The sequence below is a fragment of the Manduca sexta genome, chromosome 24 (assembly GCF_014839805.1).
Source record: "Manduca sexta isolate Smith_Timp_Sample1 chromosome 24, JHU_Msex_v1.0, whole genome shotgun sequence".
Taxonomy (NCBI): Eukaryota; Metazoa; Arthropoda; class Insecta; order Lepidoptera; family Sphingidae; genus Manduca; species Manduca sexta.
Window position 1 is genome coordinate 6,744,510 of NC_051138.1, and position 16,085 is coordinate 6,760,594.

The 16,085-nt window shown below is 33.2% G+C and overlaps 2 protein-coding genes across 2 annotated transcripts in view; both read left to right on the top strand.

Annotated features, from left to right (window-relative positions):
• Nucleotides 1-407: 407 nt before the first annotated feature.
• Nucleotides 408-956, top strand: LOC115449339. Its single transcript, XM_030177116.2, has one exon. The coding sequence runs from the start codon at nucleotides 408-410 to the stop codon at nucleotides 954-956; it is 549 nt and encodes a 182-aa protein (XP_030032976.2).
• A 1,584-nt stretch (nucleotides 957-2,540) lies between these two features.
• Nucleotides 2,541-16,085, top strand: part of LOC115449342 — a 77,712-nt gene continuing 64,167 nt past the window's right edge. Inside the window, exons 1-2 of the mRNA XM_030177119.2 lie at nucleotides 2,541-2,812; nucleotides 12,907-15,329. Of these exons, the coding sequence (XP_030032979.1) occupies nucleotides 2,804-2,812; nucleotides 12,907-15,329 (2,432 nt within the window). The 5' untranslated portion in view covers nucleotides 2,541-2,803. The remainder of the gene's footprint in view (nucleotides 2,813-12,906; nucleotides 15,330-16,085) is intronic.

A 16,085-nucleotide genomic window follows, 5' to 3' on the forward strand; every position in this document is an offset into this window, starting at 1 on the left:
ACTTATCTAGATAATTTTGAAGCTGAATCTCATGAGAGGAAAAGTAAGGAATTTTGGACTTCATCTAACTCGCTTGGGTTTTATTGGTATTGAATTACTTAGTTAATTCAAAGAAATATTTGGGAGTCCATGCCGAAATATGCCTTAAGATACAACTTTGTTATTGTTATTGTGTAAAAATAGTAAATAAAGAATAATTTATGCAGTAATGATCACATTAATATACATTAACATTGATCACCGAGACAATGAAGGTCAAGACCCGTTATCTTGTCTCGTATAAAAATTCCATCGTCTCGTCTACTACTACTCAAAATAATAATATGAGCACGTTTTCGAAGACCTACTCAAACGATGGCGATGTACGATCGATCTTTATTTGGTTCAGCAATAAAAATGAACATAATATGTTGCATTTCAATGTGGCTAAGTGCTCGGTGATGAGCTTCATACGCGCCCGAGTACCTTTGCACCACGAATACCGGATTGGCGCGGAACCCATCCGGAGAGTGTCGCAGGTGCGTGACTTGGGAGTGCATCTTACGCCTGAATTAACGTTTCGTGATCATATTACGAAAATTTGTAAAAAGGCGTACAGAAATCTCGGCTTTGTGTTAAGGCAGACGCGACACTTCACCAATATTACCACCATTAGAGTACTTTACGACGCGCTGGTTCGTAGTCATTTAGAGCACAGCGCGATCGTTTGGGCCCCACAAGACGACAAGTACACGATCATGTTGGAACGCGTGCAGAACAAGTTCGCGAGACATCTGTACATGAAACTCTATGGGGTATATCCGGTATATCCGCTGATGTACCCCACATTGTTCGTACTGGGCATGGTCGGGTACAACGAACTGAGGGTGCGACGCGAGTTTGCCCTCGCGTTGTACCTGGTGAAGCTGTTGCGTGGTGTCGAGCACAACCCGGGGTTCTGCGATGCCTGTGCCTGAGCGTTCCGGACCGGTATGTGTGGAGACGGCGCCGCCCGCCGCTACTGGCGGTGCCGGCGGCTAGGACTAATTTATTGGCAAAAGCGGCTTTCACCCGAGCGATTAGGACCATTATTGAGGTACATGCCAAAACAGATATTTTGGCATGTAAATGGAGTGAATTGGCAAAGATTTTGTTATTTATTCTTTGTTATAATAATTAGTATTTAATAATTTTATGTTTTATTTTGTTCAATGTTTTTAATATGTTTATGATTGTTTTGTTTTTTGTTTTATACTTAATTGTTTTTTTTTTTAATTTTAAATTAATGATAGTTACCCCACATTGTCGCATTGGAATTCTGTAATGACTGTGTGTGAGAAAAATAAAAATAAATAAAAAAAAAAAATATATATAGATAGATACTTACATACATATTTATGTTGTATTCTTGATTTTGTGTAAAAAGAATATAGTTTAATATTCATTTTCCCTTCAAATGTATCAAAAGGCTATGAAGACGGTTGTTATAGGAATAAGGAAATCCCGGTTAAAAAAGTAGGTCCCTCAGTAATTTTTCACACAAGTAGACAATGTTTTGAATTAACCTTACATACTAATGGTCCCGGCAGACGTCCCGCCACAGCAGCTTCTAAGTAGACCGTATTTTATAAAAGTAAACTACTTAACATTCGCCTTTTTAACTCTCGATAACAGCGCCACCTATCGGATATCTTATCTTATAAGCTGGAACAAACCAAAACAATCACAAAATTTCATTGAAATCGCTTAAACGATTTCGGAGATTAGCGCGTACTAAAAAGATTTTCGTACAAAAATATCGAAATTCTGAACTTTGTTGTTGATTTATCAAAACATTCTATTCTTACAAACCTTGTCTTGGTAATTACGAACACAATAAAAAAGGAACAGCCCAAATCCGTCGATCCGTACTCAAGTGATGTACTTATACGGGGCAATTTGTTTATACATATATTAGGATTTTAGAAGTTGTAATATTTTTGTGATCTTACTCCATTAATCAGATGGCGTTGAGGTCGAATTAGACCGCGCTATGATTAAAAATCCATGCAGATGAAGTCGAACTAAAATTTTCATTAGTACCAGTATACCTCTAGTTTATTGGTCTCTGACTATACCTATTTGCTTATCATCTAGCAACAGTATAAAACAGTTTTTAAATGTAATTCCAAAGCGGGATGCATGGTAGAATGTAATCGGCATATCTAGTTTGAAGAATTAGGTAGTTGTACCAGCTTCGTACCTATCTGGTTTTATTATATTCTTAAGACCTCATTTTTACTTAATTTGATTATGGGTACGAAGAATATGTTGTTATATACAAAGTATGTAGGAACTTACTAATTTGATTCTATACTTGAATAAAATGACATCAATGATGTCATGGGTAGGTTCTAGCCGTATAATTTCCATCTATATGTACACAGTTTCTATGAAGAAGATCAATTATGATGTTTGGAGATATCTAGTTCGATGAATATTTTACGGTCTAAGGCTTTGCAGGTTCATAGGTAAGCAGACTGGTCACGATGTGCTGTGCGGTTATGCCATCCGAGTTCCGACACACATGCGCCATGTCAGTCAACAACAGTTTGCGCGCGCACGCATAACAACGTTGTATTTTTTACTTTATCCGCCGGTATCTACACACCGACCGACAGTATTGATCGGGTCTCCGCCGCGAAACGGCGCCTCGAAAATGCGATACGAATATTTCCGCGCTTAAGCTGTGTGTGCACCGGAATCCCTCGCCCATACGACCATAGGGAGGCTCGAAATGGACAAGTGAATTGAAGGATACAGCTACCTCCATACGTTAGACGAAATGTCGAAGGTACGTGTTATCGCCGAGCGCTGCAATCTGGCTTATCCTATGCTTGCAGTTCTGTAAAAATCACTGTCAAGGACATTACGGATTTTCATATAATTTGTTTATGAAAATGTCGCATCAGTGTAATATAATATTGATAATGCTATCTACGGAGTGTTTGTATTAACATCTCTAGTAATTAGTACATATTAGGTAATGTTATTGATACAGTAAGTTTTTACTCTATAACAAGAACAAACGGTCGGTAGTTCATTGCGGCAGATAGCAATATAATTCAATTTTCAACAAATGTAACGTAAGATGTTAACCGCAGCAACTAAATACCCATCGTATTTGTATCGTTACCATTCCGAATGTCCAAGTAGGTACACCATTTTTGTTTTAGAAATTTCCTCTATATACTTATAAATCATTGGCAGTTACGATTTTCTTTTGTTGCCCTAAAAATGTCTGTTCAAGAAACAGTACAGTGGTAATAATTTCGTTGCTTTTCGTTGTATTTCGCTTGCAGAATCCGCAATATGCTTTAAATTAGGTAATTTCTATGTAATGTACGAAATCTTTTACTCTTTATAATATATTTAGTTAAATACTTAAGTACTCAAAATAAAAAGTTTATTACAAGGTATCTAAAATTTCAATCAGGTATTTAATTTCGCGTATTGTGGGTAGAAAAAATATATTACCTGGTCTATCAAAGGATTTTCATGAGTTTGCTTTTTTAAAAAGTTAAAGAAATGAGTTATTAGGTCTACATTTTATTTATAACTATTGCTTTACTAATAGTTTCACCTTTCAAGCATAGTTTCCAAATGTTAAATCTGAAATTTATTTATTTACCATTAAAAAAAAACTTATTTTATACTTACATTAATTAAATGGTTAATCTTGCACAATAATATTTGTATATTCATTATTTTTCATGCTTTATTACCGATTCTATGGTGAAACTACGAATATGAAAGTCTTCACGGCAGATTTGTTGAAGCTAAATAAATAACCAGACTTCAAGAAATCAGGCTTTGGTTAGCGCTTACGTCATTACAAAAAAACTAACACAGGTTATTGACATGGCAAGAGCAGATTTTTTGCCCCATAAGAAACGGGTTGTCGTACGACTCAAAAGAACTTAAAACGGGATAGGTTCTTCTTTTTTACATACAAAAAACTTATTCAATTCTATTGTGTATTGTTTTGGGAAACCACATATCCATTTGGTTTAATATTTGTTTAAATTGTATCTGAGGCTTTTATAAACAAACTAATTCCTTTAACATTTTTGAAAACACCCACTGTATATACCTGTGCGTAATGAGCCCTTAGCGAATGGCAGACAGGAGCTCCCTTTCGATATTATCAATGGAGAGGAATCGGAATTAAAAAACCGAAAAGATTCCAATCGTGAAATCTATATTTTTTTAAAAATACAATTGTTTTTCAATCAGTGTAAGTAACTTTTCGCCAGTTGCAGCGATGTGGGAAGTGAACAATTTAGCAAGCAAGAGGCTATTACAAACTGTGTTTCCTAATGAAATAAATGTAGTGATTTATTAAGTACCTGTAATGTACTACTTATCTAATAGAATGTGCAATCATTTCCAAAACATTCTCACCGGTTAAGTATTTGAGCCGTTCACGTTTATCTAAGGCATTTCCAATTAGGCTAACTAACAATAATTGTCGCGATAAAAAGCATGCCACATTTGAGTTTTTAACCTCTTTTTGTTGGTATTTAAACTTATGTAAATTCCACATTTTTTATATAGGTATTTATATTGCCAATATTCTTTGTATTATACATACTTACTATGTAGTTTATAAAATCTTGTGCGACTGTGAATCTGTATTTCAATCCGGTTTTAGAGCAAGAATATGCATCCTTGGTAACAGTGACCTTTGTGAATGTTTGAGTGGCAAAAAACTGTAGAACTCCAAGCGGAAATTGGTGTATCTTCTTGATTGTCGACCGAATAAAACACTAAACCGATTTATATTTTAAAAGCCTGCACATATAATGTGAATTCATATAAACTCCTCCATTTTGAATTCACATGACGTAATAAAACGGCATGGGAAGATATAGTACCGTGTAATAAATCTCAATTGAATTCAGGAATTGAATGAATTAATTAAGGTTGCTGAAGAATCATTGTCATCTCTTGCGGAAAACTAATAAACAGAAGTGTTGATAACGTCACTAATATAAATAAGAACCGTGAAACTGGAGGCATTCTGAACGATCGTTTTATCAGATAGATGTATATTTTTATTACAACTTCGCAAGAATATATTATACTTCTTTTCGTACATGACCTCAATGCGGATACATGTTTATGAAGAAATATTCCCAAGAAATTTGTTTTCTTTTTATAGTTTATTTTAAAGGTTAACATTATTTTATAAAGTGACATTTTAGGGTTACATAGAGTAAGCTTTTCCTTCATATTCGCCATCCTTATATCAACATAATTTTGTTCAGATTAAAAAACGTTTGAAATTTGATCAATAAATGTATAATATTATGAATTACACTTTGTAAGTCGCCTCCTCAATGAAAGTGGCGAATATACCACCATTTTTTAAAAATGTACTTGCGTTTCTACATAAACATTCTTGGTGTCTGATGTTAATAATATATATGTATACTTGGTGTTTTTTCCAAAGCTACAATAAAAATTACTAAAACGAAAAACTGTAACAAATGTCTAAATTGCTAATGATCAAGACTTATTGACTTTTGTTCAAATCTTGCCCTTGCATTTATTTATTTATTAAGGTTAATTTTGTGGAATTTACTATTCTTATCTGATGTGATACGATAACGAACATTCAGTTGGTACTCCAGAGTCCAGGAGATCTTTTGGGGTCAAAAACGAATTTTCAAAATATCTATTTTGTATTGACTTTTAAATAAATTTATATTATTCTTGTTTGAAAATAACCTCCATAAAAAGAGTTCGTGAGCGAATCATTAGTTGGTCTATACTGTCAGAGCGATCGAACTTTTTTTTTATTTACTGCAGGTTTAAAAAGGTAACTTGACTTTATTGCAATTGAATTACACCTAATTATAAGGCAATTTTCACATTAGTATTTTAAAATAAATAATATTTTTTTTGGTTAAAAAGATTGTTTGAGTAAAGGTGTGTTCAGATCCAATGTCAGTCATCGTTTTTATGAAAATATGAATTATCCTTTGACATCCGCAAAAACAACATTTTAAACTACTAATTATACGCATTACGCTAAACTTTCACGGAACTCCATACTCGTCCTCCTTACTTTCTGTTTGTTGTTTTGGCGGCCGATTAGTATTGAGGGCCATTTCCTACATCCACGTTGCTCGATTTCGAGAATCTTCCTAATTGTGACCATTGATTCTCATATTGTAAAACATTAAGCCCGAGCTTTTTCGTCTAGAACTCTACATTTCAATAATAAAATATAGCATAAAAAACACCTTTTTTATAATTATAATGAACTACTGGATCGTGTTACCTTACTGTTGCTAGTTTAAATTCGTTAATTACATTACGAATTCGTTGTGTTAATCTATGCAGCTCAATAAACCTTGCCGGTTGATACCAATAATGCGGAAATTACACAGTAGAACAATGATATAACATTTAAATGGTTTCTGTATACGTGCGGACTGCGGCTAAATTGTAAACCCGGTACTCGGTAGTTATACAAATATCGTTAAATTTGGTTACAAGTGAATTACGCGTTTATATATAAATGGAAATCTCGCATCTCTAGTTTTTCCTGTTTCCTATAAATCCGTCATTTCCTTAATCTTGATTATAACCGTTTCTATCCTCATATATTAATGAATGTCTAAGCCATTTAGGTATTCTTCTCTCTATACCTACCTTTTTCGAAACATCGACGTTGTTAAAATGTTCACCTCATATCTCAATGTACTTACCTGCTTAGTAATAAATAATTGCTTTCAAACATCCTACAGGATGTTATAATTATTGTGAATTTCATCATTGGATTTGGCTTGTAATTGTTAATGTTGACTAGCAAATATGAATTTTACTTGTTTCTAAAATATTTAATCATGCTTATAGCACTATTATGTTATAGTTATTGCCTCGAATTTTAATTATTTTTTCATTATAAACATATCCAATAATTGATTAGAAAGTGAGCTTATGTGTCTACGTATCTTTGTCGAGAAAAGCAGACTTCTCATTAGCGTTAATTTATTGTCATTTGAAATTCTGAATCTTAGATTTGTTCATGGGGCAAAAAAAATACATTGGTTAGTTTTAATGATTGAACCGCAGTTATTGATAGCCGCCTATTCGGTGAGCGTTACTTATTGAACTAACCTTGAGAGGCAGTTCGAAGCACATAAATGGAATTTAAAGAGTATTTTAAAATCGCCTCATAATCAATATACATGCAATATGGCATTCATTGGTAAAGTTAGTATTAAAAAAATCTAGTACGAAGTATTAACTTGCAGATTGAAACTTAATCCGCGTTTTATGATGCAATGCGAGGACCATATTGAGGACAAAACCTTCTGCATTTTGTATATGAATCATGAAGAAAATGATTTATTTCCAAGTAAAGCAGAAGTTTTGCGTGAATTATAGATGTACAATAAATATTGGCTGGTCTAGTGGAAAATAATTTCTAAGTTACGCAACAGTTCTGACGACTGTAGTAATTAGCATATATATTATAATGTCTCGGACATCATACAGTCAGCTCTTAGTTGACATCACATTCAATATTTCTATTTGTGTACACGTAACAGCTTTCTTTTTTTCCTGAACTATCACTGATTTCTTCCGTTTAAGCTCTAACCGAACATAAGAATGTTCTAACGCGGTAAGTGTTTGTTGATAGGAAATAAATAATTTTTGCATAGAATCGCGAAAGCAATTGTTTAGCAATTTGATGCTCTAAGAAGGGTTTAGGCATGAAAATTATATTTATTGACTTTATAATCGGAAGTGATGCTGTTCCTACAACTAATTTTAACAATATAATTGGGTACCAGTGAAAAAAAAATTTGAAGTTTCATATTTTCCCGCCATTTTCAATAATCGATCCCAATCGTTTTTTCCTATCTATCTTAAAAATGGATCAATCAGAACAATGAATTTTTGACATGTTTACGAGGGTCATATTTAGTTTGGTTCGTTCCGGAACCGGATTGAAGAATGAGAATGGGATCGTTTATTGAAAACGGCTGTCAGTCGAAGTACATAAAAAACACATTATAATTTAGTAATTTGTAAATACCTAATATCAGAGGCACCATAGGGGTTAAATCGATAGATATTGAGGTTCACTAGCGAACTGCTTTCGTTGGTCAATCGATTATGTTACGTCTAGTGTTTTGTGAGAGTTTTTACTTCTCCATCCAATTTAGAAGTATTATAGAAAAATTATTTTTCAAGAGTATAATTTGTTATTTGTATATTTCCATCACGTAAAAGTGTTTAACGTATAAAATAGCTAGTTATTCACTAGTATGTACCTACTAACCTTATTCTTATATTTTTCTATAAATTTTACTTCATTACTGACGTCTTTCCTTAGACAATAAATGTGTATGATATCGCAGTGGGGTCAAAGGATATATAACCATATTATTATATTCATACGTTGTTACTTCTGTATGATATGAGTATATATTGTGACCGAACTCAATTGCAACCGGTTAACTTAAAGCATGTCTATATATGTACACACAAGTACATTGTATCGCATCGTCATAATCTACATTTCATGTTCACGTAGTATCAAGGTGTGTTCACACGATCTTAAATTCTCTATAACTAGATATTTTTATACCATCTAACGGCTGATGTTTTAGTCCAACGTTCAATTGTGTATTGTCATGAAAATCTTTTTATCAATACAATGTCGTACATTGTGTAGACCATACGTATAAGGACTAATTAATCCATTATTTTGCAACTGTATGTACCTAGTATGTACTTAGGTGGTTGTATGTTTAAATTGCGAATACTTTTACTGAAATTAATAATGCAGTTTACATGTTTATTAATGCTTAAGGTATTTGTTTTCATTGGCTTTTTCATTCGTTTAATTGTGCCAATACTGTATTAATATGCGATTTGTGATCAATTGTATTATTTTATCAAATATTATTGCATCCTAGACAAAATTGTTAATTTAATAAGGAAGACAATTTTTATAGAAAAAAAAGGACAATATAACAAAAATAGGACACGATACACGTGGCTGGGCATAAGCATACAAAAAGTTGGTTTTGTCAATTTAAATGTCAATTCAGTTGAATTGACATTTAAATTATAAGTTTATAATAAGTACTTTTTATTCCATTCATTTAGAATCACTGAAAAATAACTGTAACACCTACTGTCTTTCTTTTTCCGTACGAATGTAAAAATATATAACTGACCTTATAATATTGTAATTAGCGTTTTTATTCGAGCGCGCTTGATTGTAATGATTAAAATTTAAACATTAACATCATCCGCTGCTATTAGATCATCGTTTAAGGTCGAACGGAATCGACCTTTTCAGTGTATTTTATTTAGCGGGGGCAGAATTATTGTAATATTGTTCTTATTTACTTAGAAATTTCCCTCGAACATAATAATATATTATTATCTTTAATATATAGGTAAGTAGGCACGTGTCGAATAAAATCAAAGTTCTGGACGAAATCTTCGTAATACGTAACTCTTAAATAGAATGGTTATATCCACTTTGTAAATATAGATTGATAAAGATTGTAAGTACAAATAGTGCAAGTTAACGTACAAAATGTAAGATGCGAACCCATTGTTAAACATTGAACATGTCATGGCTACCTCAGATACACATGACGTCATGCATTTATTCGGAGGGGCAAATGGTGAAGACAACTTCAGGGCGTGTAGAGCCGCGGTCAGATCCCTTCCAAGTCAGTAGTCAGTAGCTATTGATACGGCGAAATCATAAAGAAAATCATTAAACATTTGAAAATAAAACAAAACCAAAAGGTTTCGAAATGAGTTGTAATTTCTCTGAAAAAAAATTATAAAGGTACATGATTGATCTTGATGGGTACATAAATACGTAGATTTCCAACATGGAAGGTCGATCGTATAATTTGTTTTCCTGGCCTGATTTAAAATGTAAACAACCTTTTTACATTTGAGCAACAGCGCGATTGCTTGATTTGTTCGTAGTACACGCTCCTTCGTTTACTGTACATATTTTCGTAATAGTGTTGTTTTCGCACTGTCTTGGATATTTTACTGACGAGCAATCAATTAATCGTGCTTTATGTTACGTCGTCATTGTCTACCTCACTCTATATTTACATTAAATGACGTCACCATCTGTCTATATACTTACTGACAAATGACACAATTTGTTACAATTATCTCAATAACTAAACATAAGTAAATAGTAATTGCGTAGAAACCGTGAGGAAATTCCTATAGCCTTGTATGTACATTTCATTAGCAACTCATTCAGTAATTCGTCGGCGGCACTAAATGTTTCCTTCTTTTAAAACGGCACGCATATACCTAGTCATCAATTTTAATTAATACTGTTCTAGTAGAAAGGAACAAAAATTGTTATTATTTAAATATTTATTATGAAGACAAATTAGGATTTTAATGTTTACGAAGTATAAAAAACTAAATAATCCACACATTCTGGGAGCTAGATGATTAATATTTTCACTTTCGAAGCACCTATTAGTGTCAATATTAAAACAAATATTTCAACATTTTGCAAGAATTTAAGATATCAAAACTTGATTACGAAACCTGTAAGATATGTTTGTACTATGATATGTTAAACGAGTTTCGCCTTAACATGCTTTTCGACGCGGACACAGTTCGATATATAACGCAATGATTTTATACTACACATGTTTTTATATAAATATTTTATCAGTGAACTCACGGTAAACACTTTCGTATATACCAATTTTAAACATACAATTTTGTTGGCACCCGTCGGTATGTCACATAAATTTTTAACTAGTGAATACACCACTTTTTATGGTATCTTATCTATTGGGTTTGTGCTGTGTTAGCTGATAATTATGCCACAGGTCATGTCCAAAGAGTTTTCAATTAAGTAAAATGTCATTTTAAAGCGTGTGTAAAAATTTTGGTTTTGTTTTCACTGGATATAATCGTTATCTTTAACGCGATAGCCGATATGTATTGAATGTAATAAAACTAATTAAATCTATCACTACTGTTCTAGTTTTCTTATTTCGAATAATTGCGATTGCAAATGTATTTAATTATACTGATATTATTATTGTAATTGGAATTTTATTTCCCATGTTCTAAAGGTTACATTGTGTATGTAAATTATAGATGAAAAAAAATATATTGCGAATTAAAAATGAACAAATATTACGTATGTTCTATTTCGAGTTTAGCTCCAACTAGCACTTTATATTAATAATAATGTATCTTTGCTTTACCTATAGGTGTAATTATAGATATATTTTTTTGAAATCGATCTGGTACAAATAAATCCTTGACCAGGAGCCAGTAATCACAGTTAATTTGATACTTGTATGTTCTAATACCTATATTAGTGTTGATGCTGTATATATTATTTGTAATCATGTGCAAATGGTTGGTGTATTTTCCGATTCCGTATTGTGTATAAATTATGACAGTTATTAATGTATAACATGTTAATTGGTGAGTTGGACTGTCCGTCTGTGTGTAATAGGTGTAAATGTAGAGGCAGTTTGTAGGAATCAGGTCGAAAAATGCCGATTGCGGTTTGCTGTTGTGACGGTGATTCATTGTATATCATTGGTATTGAGGCTTTCGTGACTTTGTGCTCCAAAAACTACGATGCTGAAAGAAGAAATGTTGCGTTGCTTTCAGCATTTCTATTAAACAATGTTTAAACTCGTATTTCATTTTTTCTTTTTTTATTGAGTTACAATTTAAAACTTCATGCAGTAATTAGGTTAAATAACAGGACATACGTCTCCAAACTTATTAACAGCTAATAATATCATATTACATTGTTTGAAGCTGCTTTAGGAATTGAGATTATTTCTTTTTGAGAAGTAGGTTATATAATCTCAATGAAGGTCGTGTGAAATTTAGCTACTCCATCAAGATTACGTACCGATAACTTTTGTTTTAGCTCTATGAGGGAATATCACAGCTGCATTGCATTTATCTAAATTGTACAATTTAGATAAATACAATTCTTCAAAAACTACTTTTGTTTTAAAATTGTACGACCCTATAATTTAAGGACAAGCTATATGTATTTAATAATATTATTTATCAAATGCTAAGAGAGATCTTAGCATCTTTTACAATATACTCGTACATTACCGTAATGACAGCTTGGTACGGCTCTACCCGTTCCGAAGAGATCCTTTATTAATGTTTTAATGTTACGACTTACGTTACATTGAGATACTGGTAGTTCGAGCCACGTCACATTCAGTACAATGGCACAATGTGTGCATGGAAATCACAATGCATGACCGTGCTCTGAACCGTGCAGGCCAGACTAAAGGGGAGAAGTTCGGCGCAATATAATGGGCTCTTAACAGTTGTATATAAGCAGTATAGAATGTGACATATAAATATCTGCGGCTTCTTTACATTTTAGGAATGAGCTATTTTATTTTAAATGGAAAATTGAATATCGATCTGGCTTGGTTTTAACGATTAGCCGACTGTATGTCGTCACCTGTGGGAAATTGAATCACGAGTAATCTTGTTAGAAAAGCACACATAAAATAAATATCCTACAGCCTATTACGCTTTTGCTACACTAAGGGCAGAGGGCGTATATGCACATTAGATAATATTATACTGAACGCGCTTGCCGTGTACCTACCTATATTATGATCTCGAAATACTTAAAAAAGAGTCTGTATTTGCAACAGTTTCTCTCAATTTCTGAACCGTAGAACCGTGAACAATTTGATCAAATTAAAGTTTATTCTGGAAGAAGTAATAGGAAAGCTTGTGGGTGCCAGAATTATGCAAATAATTAATATGGCCACATTATATCAATAAACCCTTTATAGATAAATCGAATATGATAAATTCAATAACTTATGTTATTTTTTTTTTTTTCAGATTCCCATCGATAAAAATGGCAAGTTAAGGACTTTAGAATTCAGAGGAATTTATTCCAACAATCTTCCCAAACTAAAAACAATAGAGGCCATGAATTCTGTAGAAGCTATACGATCCACGAGTTTAGTCGAAAAGTCGAAAAATACTGATACGAAAGCGAAAAATGATATAAAAGATCAAAATTTATTTTGCAAATCTTATGCCTCCTTAATACCAAAAATGAGTTTGAATTTGGAAAAAGTGGTGGAGCAAAACCCGAGAATTCTAGATCTACGCGAAAAATTAAACGAAATAACAAGAAAACAAGATAGTAACGTAGATAAAAAGACCAAAGGATTATTAAACGATATATTTGTTGACAAAAAAGACGAAGACGAATCTGGACCATACAGCCTGTTGTTTGATCTTCAAGCAGACCCTTGCACTTCTTTTGCAGACTCAGGAGTAAGCGTTTGGAACAGATCCAAAGTTGATGGAATTGAGTCAAGCATACCCCACCTAAACAAGACTTCGAATTCCATTATAAGCGCAGACAGGTTACCTAACGTCATAAATTTTGACGATAAGCCAATGAAAGAATTTGAGTATTCTTGCGAAAATGAATTTAACTTTCCCCTAAAAAAGACATTTAATACACATTCCAGGTCTGATCTCTGTTTACAGTTAAATTCGCATTTATACACTCGTAATAATTTCGAGACGAACACAAGTCCCAATGACAACTCCCTTAGTAAGACTAATGAAGAGAATTCATTAGATGATAGTTTAGGAATATTGACTCCGGATCAAATGGATGACATTTGTTACTTGGAAAATGCATTTTCTCCAACAGTGGAGGGATTACCAATTTTCTGTGATATCAATCAGTCTAAAATGTCTCCGGACAATGGCGATACCCCATCAACTGATAAGACTGAAAGTAACTCTGCGGCATCGACAATACAAAATGAGAGATTTGAAAATGCGGACAATAATAAAAAACGTACCAGTGAAGGTACTTTAGCTCCCATTGTCAGTTTGGATACCATTATTCACACCGGAGAGGGGGATGTATTTCCTAATTTTGCAAACACTCCAATTGAAACAGTTTGTTCTCAAGATCTTAAGAGAAGCAATACGAGGGCGCTTACATTACCTTTAAAGGGAAGCATAATAGAAAACGAGGAGTGTGTTTCAAATTTGGTTGAAGACGAATTTATGCCCTCAATTCACAGTAGCATCTTGGAGCCAGTTAGTTCTATTGCAGAAAATATTGGAAATTTAGAAATAGCACTGGACTGCAAACATGAGAATATTTTACTGACAAATAGAATCGAGCAAACACCATCTCCAGAAGATCTGCCTCTTGATAGTTCTGATATGAATGGTGAAATTAGCACTTACTCACAATTTTCATCATCAACAGTACACGATTCGCAGACTTTTTCAGATAGTAAAAATGACTATCCTAAGTCCATGGAGACATCGAAAGTGTCTAATAGCTTTATCACTAGTATTACCAGCATTACAAGTTTAGATGGCTACCAAGGTGATGGAGAAATGTCAAGGCCAGTGAGTAGAGGAGCAGACCATTCAATTGGAAATCGGGAAGATGCAATAGAAATGGACTGGCAAAATGTTCCCGTGGCTAGAAGAGCAGATCCCATGACTGACTCCGATTTCTTCACGGAGAGTGATGCTGATGGTTTAGAAGATCATATTCAAAGAGGAGATCGAAGAGCTCAAGTCATTGATGGAGCACTTTATGGTGGAAAGAATGGAAATGGAAATCTTCCTCTAATTGTCAACAGAAATGATGATTCTTGTATGGAGTCTAGCGGTGTGTATACTGATTTTGAGAACCATCGAACTTCCCCGGTATTTTTAAACGTTATTGATGATATGTCTCCCGAGGGATCTACGCCTTCCATACGCTCAGAATGTAGTCAGAAGAACATGAATGTTGGAAATCCATATTTTTCACCATTGCAAGATACTCTCACAGAACCAAAATCAGATGCGTCATATATCATAGATGATGACGAAACTCCGAAAAATACTAGTAAAAGAAATTCAATTAATAGCGAGAAAGAAGTGAAGTCTAACGAGAAAGTTAAAGAAGAAAAACGAAGTTTCACTTTGAAAAAGTATAAAATGCCTAAGCGTGACGTGCCAAGTAAATTGAAAAGTATGTTGGCTAGTAGAAAAACTGAAACAGATAACAGCGTTCAAAGTAGTCCCAAGGCTGTTAAGAAGATTGATAGGCGAGAAAACTTATCAAAGAAAAATTCTATGGATAACAAAACAGATTATAAAATAAAATCATTTAAAGACGTCAAATCCAAAGTGGATTGCTCTTTCACTTTGCAGCGATCCCAAACATCATGCAGTGTAACTAGAATGTTGAGTTCTAAATCAACGAACTCAAACGTGAAACCAAAAGGGTACGTATGAGAATTTGTAATTGTCGGATTATATTACATTCTGGTACATTTGATACAGTCAATTATTAATCTATATATATAAAAGAAAGTCGTGTTAGTAACACTATTTATAGCTCAAGAACGGCTGAACTGATTTGGCTTAAAATTGGTAGGGAGGTAGCTTAGAACCAGGAGACGGACATATGATACTTTTTATTATTATATAAAGCTGAAGAGTTTGTTTGTTAATTTGAACGCGCTAATCTCAGGAACTACTGGTTCGAACTGAAAATATCTTTTAGTGTTGGATAGATCACTACGCGGAAGGCTATATACCATCACGCTATGATCAAAAGGAGCGGAGCAGTAATAAAAACTGTTGCAAAAACGGGGAAAATTTATATGTTTTGAGATATTATAACGCAAAAATGTATCCCGATAAACTATATCACGCGGGCAGAGCCGCGGGCAAAAGCTAGTAATATAATATAACTTAGATTGTACTGATTTTGTTTTTAGTTATATTCTTCTACAATTTTATATTGCCTACTTTTAATAACACATGAATTAACTTAATTTTGAATAACAAGATAGGTACTGCATGGAAGTTTTACTAAATTGCCTTTATCATCCTGAAGCTTAATGTATGTTAAAGTGTAATACGTTAATAACAGTGTCCTTAAAACTATAGCAATGACCATAATATAGGCATGCGTATATCGCTATCTCATTTATAATTACAAATTTAGTTTTAAACTTTTGGTCTTAAACTACATG